Raw genomic sequence first — 11,769 nt, 5'->3', positions numbered from 1 at the left:
TTCACTGTGATTCCTACAATCGTTCTCACAGTCGGAGGGAACAAAGAACACGCTTGACATAACAAAGACAGCACTTAGGGGATAGCCTCCCGCCAGCCGCAGTTCTGGTCCTGTGGGAGTTTTCTGTTGGTCAAGGTGCATTTCCCACAAAGTTCTACCAGTGGGATCCTGTTTGACATGGGTTTGGACTGCGTCTGAATGTAAACCAACACCTGGCTTTCTTGGACCCCCTGCAAGGCCCTAGTATCTGAGACAATGAGAGTCTGATGCAATCCTCACAAATAAAGTATATTTAATACTCTCTTTGGCTTGTTACCAACTCCCACTTTCATTCTTCTCAATTGTTTTAGACGCCCCGCTCCCTGAAAAACTCCAGAAGAAACAGCAATTATTACATGAATTCATGTTTTCATTTCCCTAAAGAAGTCCTGCTCCTCAGTCTTGAACATCAATGCGCCCGCCAGATGCTACGCCAATGTTATTGCTGCTCTTGTGGCTCCACACGCATCACCCTGGGATGTTTTAACTACATTAACAATGCTGGATTGGTTCTTGAGTGGAGCTCAAACAAACAGACAGAGGAGGGGGGTCACATCAAAGTCCAATGACAGTTCCTCTGCGCCCCAGCTCATGCTAACCAGCTTAGCATATCGGCGCCTGAGAATTATGTGGAATGTGGAAGTCAATGAGGGAATATTGCCCGTGCTGCTAGGCAACATCAACAATCTTGTGCTCTTATTTTACAGTTATATTGAGACAGTTGGACACTCGAAATACATTTATATATAAGTGACACGAACTATAATATAGGTTTAAACGTAATGGAAATGATATTGAAATGAAATTCCCTATTGCATCATTTTAGCCGCGCCCCCCCACGCCAGACGTCACAGCACGGGGCGTGGCTTAGCTTGTCTCGGTAGAAAAAGAAGCGCTGGACGCGCGACGGGCTCCATGTTGCTGCGGGAAGGAGTCCCCCGCGTCTCTCGCTTTAGTCGTCTTTGAAGGTCCGTCCCGCCACATTCAGCAGCTTTTAAAGGAATAATTTGCTGTCTTGGTGCAACTACATTAACTTTACGCGTGAAAATGGCTGAGAAAATGGACTTGGAAGAAGTGCGGACGTCCAACGGCGACGTGTTCACCAACGGGCTGCCGAGCCCCGAGCCGCTGTCCCGGCGGGTGAAACGGATCGTCCGGGCCAACCTGCTGGTGATCCTCACCGTGGCCGGGGTCATCATCGGCGTGTTGATCGGCCTCGCCGTGCGCAACGCGACGCTCTCCAGGACCCAGATCATCTACATCGGCTTCCCGGGCGAGCTGCTCATCCGGCTGCTGAAGATGATCATCATCCCGCTGGTGGTGTGCAGCCTGGTGTCCGGGGCCGCCAGCATCGACCCCAAAGCGCTGGGGAAGCTCGGCGGCTGGGCCATGCTCTTCTTCTTGGTCACCACGCTGATCGCCTCCTCCATCGGGGTCGTGATGGCTTTCATCGTCAACCCGGGTTCGGTGCCCATAACCAAGATCCAATCGCTGGATGACGGCGGCGTCCCGGAACCCAAAGACGTGGTGGACTCCTTCTTGGACTTGATCAGGTGAGTTACCTGCCGATGAAGCTGCTGTTTAGTGCACGCGCGTGCGTCGCGTAGTTCGCGCCCTGTAATGGTGATACGTCGTTGCATCAGCTCGTCAGCGCTCTCTCTGACGTCACACTGTCCGGTGAGGCGACCGGTGTCCGTTATCCGCCCGGTTTTAGTCATTTGCGACACAATTTTTTTAATTTCACATTTTGGACTTGCGGCTCCAGTGTTGTTGCATGTGCGCGCCAAAATTGGTCGCATGCGCGTAATGCTATTTTTAATTATTATTTATTTGCTAAGACGCTTTCCATTCCTCTGTCTATAAACATGTTTTTTCTTTAAACTGAACCGGATGCGCTATTAAATTAACGCGCCAAAAAACATTCAGACGTCACAAAATAACATTCTACGATATCAAAGGAGGAAGATAAAAACTATTGCTGTATTTTCGCCATTTATAAATGTAAAAAATGATCTTGAAAGTACCAAAAATAATTATTTGGAAAGCGATTTGTAGATCAGACGTGGCTCAGGTTTATTATGTTAAACGTGTCACATGGGGAATCAATAAAGATACATTTTTGAATATTGAATTCAGATTTTTCTATTGCAACGGTTTGCTCTTGCTATTGACCTCAAATCGGTTTTCTGTTTGAAAATGTAAAACGGTTATATGTATTCATTAACATGGTTCCGATTCGTTTCTAGTTTTCTCTTGCTTGATGATGAAAACGGTTTAGAAGTGAAGCCCGTTTCTGGTCCAGGCGGCTCTTCTTTGACGTCACATTGTGTTTTTGGGTGTTTCATGAATCACATTGTCTACGGAGAAATAAAGGGAGGGCGCCCGTGGACGAAGAATTGACCGGGAGATTAAACTAGGGTGACGTCAAAGCCTTTTTATTACCGTCTTACACAACATGTTTTATGACGCAGCGGTTTTCCTCGTTTACAGATGTGCTTTTACCGCCGAACTTTAGTGACCTGATGATCTTGCTTGTCTGAGCCGACATCCTATTCATTAGATCAGTGCACCATTATTAAAGTGTATTAAACCTTAAACACATTGTCGGTCACTACAATGTGCGTGTGTGTGTGTGTGAGTGTGTGACATTCACGGTTAAACAGAGCGCATCTTGAATTATTATTATCAGCTGACTTGTCTGTTGGATTGCCTTGCTTCCAGATCCAGATGCTGTTGCCTCCAGCTGTGTTCTTGTAGATTTCATTTAAGGGGGGGGCGTTTGTTTCAAAGGGAGCGGTCATTTGTAGCGTTGGGTTTTAGTTGGATTTTTCTGGTTTTGATTCCGAATGTTAGTTTTGGTTCTGGATTGACTCTCTTCTCTGGGTTAGAACTGGCCATTGCATTCATAATCCTGAATATGAGCCATTCTGTATAAAATGTATATCTAGGAGGAAATTCCCTATTCAAACAGAACATCTGGGACACGTGTTATTAAACAGTCTGTTTTTTGAACTGGATCATTCTTTTGAAAGTCCAACATTTCTGCCATGATTGACAGATATGCTGGAACGCACCGACAGCGGGTCCAATAGCTGAGCTATTGAGCGCTTTGTACGAGTTTAACTTGTGGAGCAAGTTTATCATTAAACTAGATTTCCCCGTTCAACTAATTGAACGGGGGGGTTGGCTTTGACAGCCTGGTGCTTTTGGCTGATTGGCTGTTCATCGCATCGTAGAAGCGGTCTGATCATTGTTCAGGCGCACGCTTGCTTCAAAAGGCCGTTCCTGCTTAACGGTACGTGTAACGTGTTTGCCTTTGACTGGAGCCACTCCTCTGTATCCTGGTTGACGGTCCTTATTACGTACCCTTTGTGTGCGCTCTCATTCAATCGTGGATGATTAACCCCATCGGCCAGGACTTCTCGGCTTTCTAAAATCATCAGAACAATTTAGGCGGTCCTTCCAAGAAGCCGATTTGTCATAATTGCAACGTGCACCCCCCCCCCCCCCCCTTGCCCCCTGCTCATAACAGTCATAGTTTCCCGCGTTTGGCAAAAATCGCCATTCTCCATGTTGAGGTCACGACTTCCTGTGGGATTGATTAAACTTTGACTTTATTCATCCTCCCTTTTTTAATTTTATACATCCTTTGAGTATTTCAGGGTGGAGTGTTCTCTGTATCCTTGAATAATACCTCTGATGCTACCAGTTATTTGAATAATTTGATTTTTAGTTTTAACTTAAAATACATTTTCTTTACTTTTTTTTTGGTTTGCTGATAAACTAGCCAGCCACGACCTTCAAATTAAATATTGTCGCAGCAGTTGGCGCTGATAAAACTGTTCATTTTACATAACTACTACCGGTAACCTAGTTTTTTTTTTTCAACAAGTAGTGCACCTATTTTAAAGTGACAGAAGCAAGTCATTCCGTTACGCAATGGAACGGGAAGCTGCCAGTTGTCGCATTTGGCTTCCTCTCCTGAAACGGTAGATGACTGCACCTCGGCTATGTTGAGTCCAACGCGTGTCACCAAGGGAGGCCGGTTCTGGGAAGGATGAGGCTATTCGTTTCCAGAGTACTGGTCATAAGATGACCCGCCTGTAATATGGGAGAGGATCTTATGAAGTCCAGTCATCTGCGCTTTATCTATTTTTAAAGTCACTTCTGAATTGATGCCTATTTCTGTCTTTCAGCAGTTCTGACGCCCGCGCTGTCGTTTAAAATGCTTCATGCATGAAGTCTGCTGTTTTCCCCTGGAATGCTTTTGGTGGTACTCGACAACAAGGACCCTAAAGAGATGAGAGAATGGTGTGACGTTAGCTTGCTCATATGAACCACACAGATGGCAGCCGTGAATGAGATGAGATTAAGTTCCACATATTTAACGTTGGCAATAAACGATACGGCTGCAGTTTAAACTCACTCCGTCCACACATGCGTTTTAAATAGATTGGAATGGCGTAGGCTATAAAAAAACTAATTGGGCAGCGATGTTATTAGTTTTTTTGCCCCAGAGTCCGAATCATTTGATTTTGAACCCGTACCGCATCCCGATCCGATGCGTCTATAATGTATGAATAAGAAATGGATCCAGGATGTCCCTTATTTTTAATTTTATCATCTTAGTTCAACATTTAAGTCTTAAACAGAGCACTTCTGTGGCGAAGCTTGAACATTCAACGAGTAAATAAGGTACTTTTTTTCACTTTGGACCAGTGCAACAGGAAATACTAAATATGAATACTTTTATGGTAGGTTAAATTACTAAACATCTCACACTGTTGTGATCGTGTCTCGTTTCCCCTCATACTTGTACAAAAACACATCTGTCAGAGATAAGTCTGGTCTGTACTGCTGAAGTAAAATGCTCCATTCTGCCGTTCAGGGCTCTGTGGACTCTTGTTTTATCATGTTGCTGTATTCAACAATTTAATATTTTGCAATGCTACTTGGCAGCACAAACTAGCATTCGACTCGTGATCCAGTTGCGTATCCCGTGCTCTCAGGTCAGTCAGGCAGTCGCATGACTTTAAAACCTGACGCGCTGTAGTTCCACTGAAATGGAATTAATGGATGAAAAGAAATAATAAGTGAATGCCTTATTAGTCTTAAGTTTATTACGGGGAGGTGAATAACGGGGTTTCAGGAATGCAAGAGTTGAATGTGTTCCGGAGGGAATGAATGTAGACGCTGGGGAAGATTATATAACAGATAAGGGGCGGAGACAAGGGAGGATATAAATAATGAAATTCTCGTGTTTTTTTTCCACATGATCGACCATGCGATCCGTCTATGGGAGATCATTAAAGAGAGGAGGCCGTAAAATGGAAGCATAAACCTTTACATAGCTGTATAAATAGTAGTTCTGAAACCCCGAGTTCATTTATAATTGCTTTAATCTGGTGAGCACAAAAAAAAAATCATCAGAAATACTTTGATCTAAAAAGAGGCCAGTCGAGTTCTCCCATTCCATATCGCTTTATCACACCGCGTGCGCAGGAGGAATGACAACAAGGCCCCGGGAGATTGTTTTAAGTTCATCGCTTAAACTCTCAAACATGCCATTTATGCGCTTCTAATTATATCCACGTCCTTTCAAAGGGAGAGACGTCATCTGGTTGAATTGTTCTCTTCTCTCTCTCTCTCCCCACAGGAACATTTTCCCCTCCAACCTGGTGTCTGCTGCCTTTGAATCGGTGAGCGCTGTATGATTTCAAACGCATTTAAAGGAAATATTTATACGTTTGCTTAGTCTACTAAGCTTGTTACCCCCCCGCCCCCCCCTATCCAGTATGCAACCAGCTACAAACTGGTTACCAAGAATGCCACCGATGGAAACCTCAACGTCACAGTGGAAAAGGTGAGGTAACATAACACGTGGTGTAAGAACACTGTCCTGTACGTGTCGGTCGGTCGATGATGCATGCGTCCTGACCCTTTTTTTTTTTTTTTTTTGACTTGCATGCCAGGTGCCCTTCGGAACAGATCAGGACGGGATGAATATTCTCGGTCTGGTTGTCTTTGCCATCGTGTTCGGCGTGGCTTTGAGGAAGCTCGGGGAGGAAGGAGAGATCCTCATTAAGTTCTTCAACTCCTTCAACGAGGCCACCATGGTGCTGGTCTCCTGGATCATGTGGTAAAAAAAACAAAATGACCTGCGTCTTTCTGTGCTGGGAGGGATGACAGACCGGCACGAGAAGCCTGTTCCGCGTCCCGTCCCTTCACCTCTCTTCCCCTTCCCTGTGCCTCTCGTCTCGCTGCAGGTATGCTCCTCTCGGGATCATGTTCCTCGTTGCTAGCAAGATCGTTGAGATGGACAATGTCGGCTCGCTGTTCGCCAGTCTGGGGAAGTATATCGCGTGCTGCGTCGTTGGACATGCCATCCACGGCTTGATAGTGCTGCCTGCCATATACTTGCTGTTTACGAGGAAGAACCCGTACACGTTCCTCTGGGGAATATTCACCGCCCTGGCAACTGCCTTTGGAACTGCCTCCAGGTAATTCATTATCCGGCTACCATAAAGACACGCACGCACACACACACACACACGCACGCTTGTTTGTTCTCCCTGCTTATCAATGCACCAAGGATCTAAAAGCACACATGCCGTTTGCCTTCATACACATTTCCCTGTTCTTCGCCCCCCCAGCTCCGCCACCCTTCCCCTGATGATGAAGTGCGTGGAGGAAAATAACGGCGTATCCAAGCACATCAGCCGCTTCATCCTGCCCATCGGGGCGACCGTCAACATGGACGGAGCGGCGCTGTTCCAGTGCGTGGCTGCTGTTTTTATCGCTCAGCTGAACAACTATCCCCTCAACTTCATCCAAGTCATTACGATCCTGTAAGTTCCAAAGTCACCGCGAGTCCATGAATAAAGACAAAGTCATCTCGCGACCTTTAGAGTTCAAAGTTTCTCCTTGGGCTTTGAACAAAGGAACTGGTCGCAGGCCTCAGGAGGGCAAAGTCCCCAGTGGCCCCCGTTTCCGTCCAGGGGGGGCATGCACTCGGTGGACGACTATAAATATCTGGGAGAAATATACAAGGCATCATCGCAACCTTCTGTTGCTTATCAGGTTTTATATTATACTTCTTATATTTCTAATAATGCACTATTTGCATAATGTCGATTTCGTATTTCTGATTTTATTGCGTGGAGCACTGTTGCTGATGGAGTTTCCCTCCGGGGTAAATTATTCTGATTGGTTGGTTTGGACACTCGTGTTTCAGCAGAAGAATAATCTTCATGTAGCAGGAGAGTCACAAAGTCGTCCTCGTGCTCGGGCGCAGTGTAAGAGACGAGCTTGCATTAGAGCCAAAGCAGCGGGCTTTGGTTTTAGCTAATCTAGAGATGCGTTTGTTCCCCCTCCGTCGATTGATTGGTTCGCGAGCAGGGAGACTTTAAATCAACCAAGAATGTATTTGGTAACTATGACGTACGTTATCTTTGTTTCATCATGCCTGGATCATCTTTTTATTTTTTCTCCCTAGTTTATAAATCTGTTAATAGTCATGACACTGCAAATAATTCATCCGTCAGGCAATTAAAGAGAAACGAGAGGTGTCCCGTTGTAGTGTATTTCTATTGGATCCCATACCAGACTGTTCCAGATCTGCGAGAAGGAATAGGATGGCCGAGTCGGTGATCTTAAGATCCACCTAAAAACATTATCGTGGAGTGTTTCAACTTCAGTTTAAATCTTTTTCCTTCATTTTGCCGTTGAGGAAATGAGGAAGGAGACGCGGCTACGCCTCCATTTTGTCTGTCGGGGTTAGGGTAGATTAAGATGACTATAAAGTTTATGTTGCTGCTTTGCTTCTGCACGGCTGGAATTAAACAGCGACCGCTTTCCCTCTTGATGTGTTAGCGTGACCGCTACAGCGTCCAGCGTTGGAGCAGCAGGCATTCCTGCCGGAGGTGTGTTGACCCTCGCTATCATATTGGAGGCCGTTGGACTGCCCACCAATGACATCTCCCTCATTCTGGCTGTCGACTGGCTCGTGTGAGTACAAGACCTTCGTCGCTGCCAGTTAACGGTTACCGATATGCTCCAACTAGTCTTACAAGACTAACTGCGTCCATTTTGTCCACCTTCAGTGACCGTACCTGCACGGTGCTGAATGTAGAGGGCGACGCTTTCGGAGCCGGCCTCCTGCAGTTCTGTCAAGATCGATCGGCCAAACGAGGAGAGGTAGCGGAGCTGACAGAAGTCAGGCCGGATGGAGAGCCGTGGGCTCCCGTTCCGGAACACTCGCCGCTCATGGAGAGAAAAGGTCACGGCGATGCAGAGGTCGATAAGGCGGCTCCGTCTGAGTCTGTCTTGTAGCCCAACTACCGACATCATCAATGATCCTCTTGTTTATTTGAAACCCCTGCAAACAGCTGCCAGTCCCTCTTTTCCCCGGAGGGACGGGCGTGTGGAGAGCAGATGAACATGCTCACCACATACCCAGCGATCGGGGGGGGTTTAAAGCATCCACATCATGCACATTGCAGCTTTCCTTTCTGAGGTATTGCACATTTGTCTAGCTACTGTGTTGTTTCGGCTAATTAGTTCTTCGAGCATTTTGTTTTTTTGTCCATCAATTTCGAAGCCAGAATTTCATTATGTAGTCGGGTTGTGTAAACCAGGTGTTCATCTCGGTGTCAAGAGGCCAGAGGAACCCTCTGCCAGATGTTATCAGTCAGGTTCGGTGTTGCTAAGGAACCAGATCTTTCATTGCTGAGGAATGGAGGTTGGATGGATTCACTGGCTTAGACACTCAGATTTCTCATGCAATTAGCACGCCACAGGTAAGGACCATGGTACAGGTTGGTACACCCCGTGTCCGTTAGCAAGATTAAGATGTTGCATATATTCTCCATCCTGAATCCAAATGCTTTGAAAATGTTTTTGTTGTATCAGCGTTTTTTTTTTTTCTTTTTTAAAAAAAAATCTTTGTCAAACTTCTTGTGCAGAAAAACAAATCTCATATGGCCGTGAATGTTTTAGAAAGTTTCGTAATATAAAGGTACTTCACTTGTGCATTTTGTTATACGTGATTGGCCACTTTGGTGCAGATTTCGTTTATTTTATTTATATAATGGTTCTTATCCCCGCGATGAGCTGGCGTCTCATCCAGGGTGTACTCCGCCTTTCTTCTGTGGTTATCTGGGATGGGCTCCAGCAGGCCCCTGACCCGCAAGGCGGAGACGCGCCTGTAGTTCTCTACAGCCGCTACTCCGCCTAGAGACTGTCTCCAAGAAAATGGATTGATCGAATCGGCCTTGTGTGTTAAATATTTGTCACGTGGAAAGTATATTGAGCACTATTTGTGTGTTCATTTAATGTGCATGGAAAGTGACTGAGGATTTGTGTATGGCAAAATGCACAATCATATTATATTTATAGTATTTGAGGGTTGAAAATGTTTTTTTAGAACCTTTTTGTCTGTTTTGCTTCATGCACAGAACCATTGAGAAAAACCAAACGGTGCCGACGTCAAGAGTTTCGGTGTAATCTGTAGCACACCGAATGAAATGTCCCAAAGATATGATTTAAATGATCTCACGGACTTGCAATGCTTGAACACCAACACACACACACACGCACTGCCTTTGAGCTTTTAGGTCCGCTCCGACGGACCCCGTACAGTCGCACCGAACGCGACTTCGTTCTTAACTGTGGCTCCAAGATTGTACTGTTGAGACCAAAAAGGAAATCACAGAACCAGCAAGCCGGAAGAAGGCATTGAAAGCCGTTAGATTTCCAGGGAGATGTGCTTTTTTAAAATTTTATGAAACTTTATTTTACATTTTAAGTTACCGTAAGCACAGCTTATCAGAAAGGCACTAACAACTTGATTATGTGGTGTCCTCACGTGTGTGGGTGACGGGTTCTCGTCCCCGATTGGAAACCTAAGTGAGATGGTCAGCTTTATCCAATCAAAAACCTTTTTATTGTTAATGCTTAGGCTCATTGTTTTTACATTTTTTTTTTATTTCCCAAATCAAAATAATACAAATTGAGACTTTTGATATGACGGCAACTTGGCATATTTGCCAGTGACTTGTAATAACTGGTGATTTTATTGTTTAATGATGGTGTTCTTCAGTCTTGGTTTTCGGTAGCAGATGTAGCTGGTGCTTCCATTTGGCGTTTGTTTTCTTTCCTGTTGTTGTTTGTCACCAAACATTGTGAAACCTGCGTGACTTCATGTTTGGTGCACTGGCGAAAAGACAAGTCGTCCTGGGCTCACTAACGATCCGGTTTCCACAAATAGCTTTGCGATGCTGTATATCTACATGTAACGGTATATGATGTTGTCTTTTAGACATTTCAAGCGCTACCAAATGACTGGGATACAGGGCACTGTCAAATGAACAGTTACGTTTTTCTATGGATTCAACACTGCATCTTGTGTTTTGTACTCGATTCCAGAATCTGCAGTGACGGTTATCTATGAAATCATTGACTTATTACCTCTACAGTCACACATGAAAACTCCAATTTCTGCCGACTGCATTTTTTTTTTTTTTGCATGGGTGTGAAGATAACATTCCTCTCTGTAATTTGCGGTATGGATGTCTGTTCGGTCTGGTTGGACCGTAGTTTGTTGCTTGGATATGATAGTTGTCTTTAAACATTATTGGTGCTGTGCTTCAGATTTCCTGCTTTCAATCTCAATATTCTGTCAGATTTTAAACATTAAAAGTCTTAAAATGTTCACCTGATTATTTTTTTTACTGCTTCCTCTTTTAACATTTGTCACTGAGTAAGGAAACACTAGTGTTTTTTTGGTGATTGCAGTCAACCCCAGGTGCCACAAGATGGCACGAACCAGGCTGGGGGGGGGGGTTGAAGCCAAAAATAATCACACGACCTCGTGTCTGCTTACCCAGAAATGCATAAGCAATCCTCATTGCTTAATTCTCAACTTTATTTATAAAGCATTCTAAAACAACCTTAGCTGGCACAATGTGCTGCGCATGTGCAAGATTAAAGCATAAAAAATACTAAATGTAAGTATAGAAGAAACCAATAACGCACCTACGGCCAGTGCCAGGCCGCCTCAGAATATCAATGAATGAAAGTGCGTTTTCAGTCTCTCTGAAGGCGGACGGTGACGGGGATTTCCCGATGTGCAGGGGTTAAGTCGCAGCGACGGAACGCTCTGTCCCCTCTGAACTTCAGCTTCGTACTCGGGCGTCCAGCAGGGATGTAGGGGGTAAAGAAGCTCAGAGAGGTAGGAGGGGGCAAGACCATTCAATGATTTGAAGATCTAATTCTTTGCTTGATAATAATAATACATTTTATTTATATAGCGCTTTTCTAAAAACTCATGATCATTATTGGCAAGTTCATCAAAGCAAGCAGCGTTCCTGTGATGTCTCATTCTCGTTGTCGCCTGTAAAACCGGTTCCTGACATCTGGCTGAAGGCGGCGTGCAAACCGACAGCAGAGGGGGCAGTTTGGGACTAACACAGCTCTATTGCCCCATCTAATGTTAAACCAATGCAATCAGGACTGCACATTAACTGAGTTCGGGTTTGCCACCTGGCCTAAAAACAAACTGGTCACATGAACACACTGACACAACACTTTTATTTGACCCGTTGCCGAACTGAAGTGACATTGATGCATCCTGCACAACGACAGCAAAGGCGATACCTGCCCAGAGAACCTGGTGTGTTTCTATGATGAGCTATCACTCTAGAAAATATATATTCTCAATTTCAATTCCAC

General features: G+C 45.0%; 1 protein-coding gene across 1 annotated transcript; it reads left to right on the top strand.

Moving 5' to 3' along the window:
• Positions 1 to 280: 280 nt before the first annotated feature.
• slc1a5 (solute carrier family 1 member 5) lies at positions 281 to 10,752 on the top strand. The gene is made up of 8 exons (XM_068745157.1): positions 281 to 1,592; positions 5,696 to 5,738; positions 5,834 to 5,902; positions 6,012 to 6,178; positions 6,306 to 6,539; positions 6,693 to 6,887; positions 7,912 to 8,046; positions 8,142 to 10,752. Exons 1-8 carry the CDS (start codon positions 1,087 to 1,089, stop codon positions 8,368 to 8,370), a joined length of 1,578 nt encoding a protein of 525 aa, XP_068601258.1. The 5' UTR covers positions 281 to 1,086; the 3' UTR covers positions 8,371 to 10,752.
• Positions 10,753 to 11,769: the final 1,017 nt, after the last annotated feature.

The sequence above is a fragment of the Brachionichthys hirsutus genome, chromosome 11 (assembly GCF_040956055.1).
Source record: "Brachionichthys hirsutus isolate HB-005 chromosome 11, CSIRO-AGI_Bhir_v1, whole genome shotgun sequence".
NCBI classification, from domain to species: Eukaryota; Metazoa; Chordata; class Actinopteri; order Lophiiformes; family Brachionichthyidae; genus Brachionichthys; species Brachionichthys hirsutus.
This window is presented reverse-complemented; position numbering and strand designations above follow the sequence as displayed.

What these genes read in the sequence shown, in the direction of transcription:
- slc1a5 (XM_068745157.1), top strand. Translation starts at nt 1,087, where the DNA reads ATGGCTGAGAAAATGGACTTGGAAGAAGTGCGGACGTCCAACGGCGAC. An exon ending in GCCTTTGGAACTGCCTCCAG is followed by an intron (nt 6,540 to 6,692) that starts GTAATTCATTAT and finishes TCGCCCCCCCAG; the next exon opens with CTCCGCCACCCTTCCCCTGA. An exon ending in ATCCAAGTCATTACGATCCT is followed by an intron (nt 6,888 to 7,911) that starts GTAAGTTCCAAA and finishes TTGATGTGTTAG; the next exon opens with CGTGACCGCTACAGCGTCCA.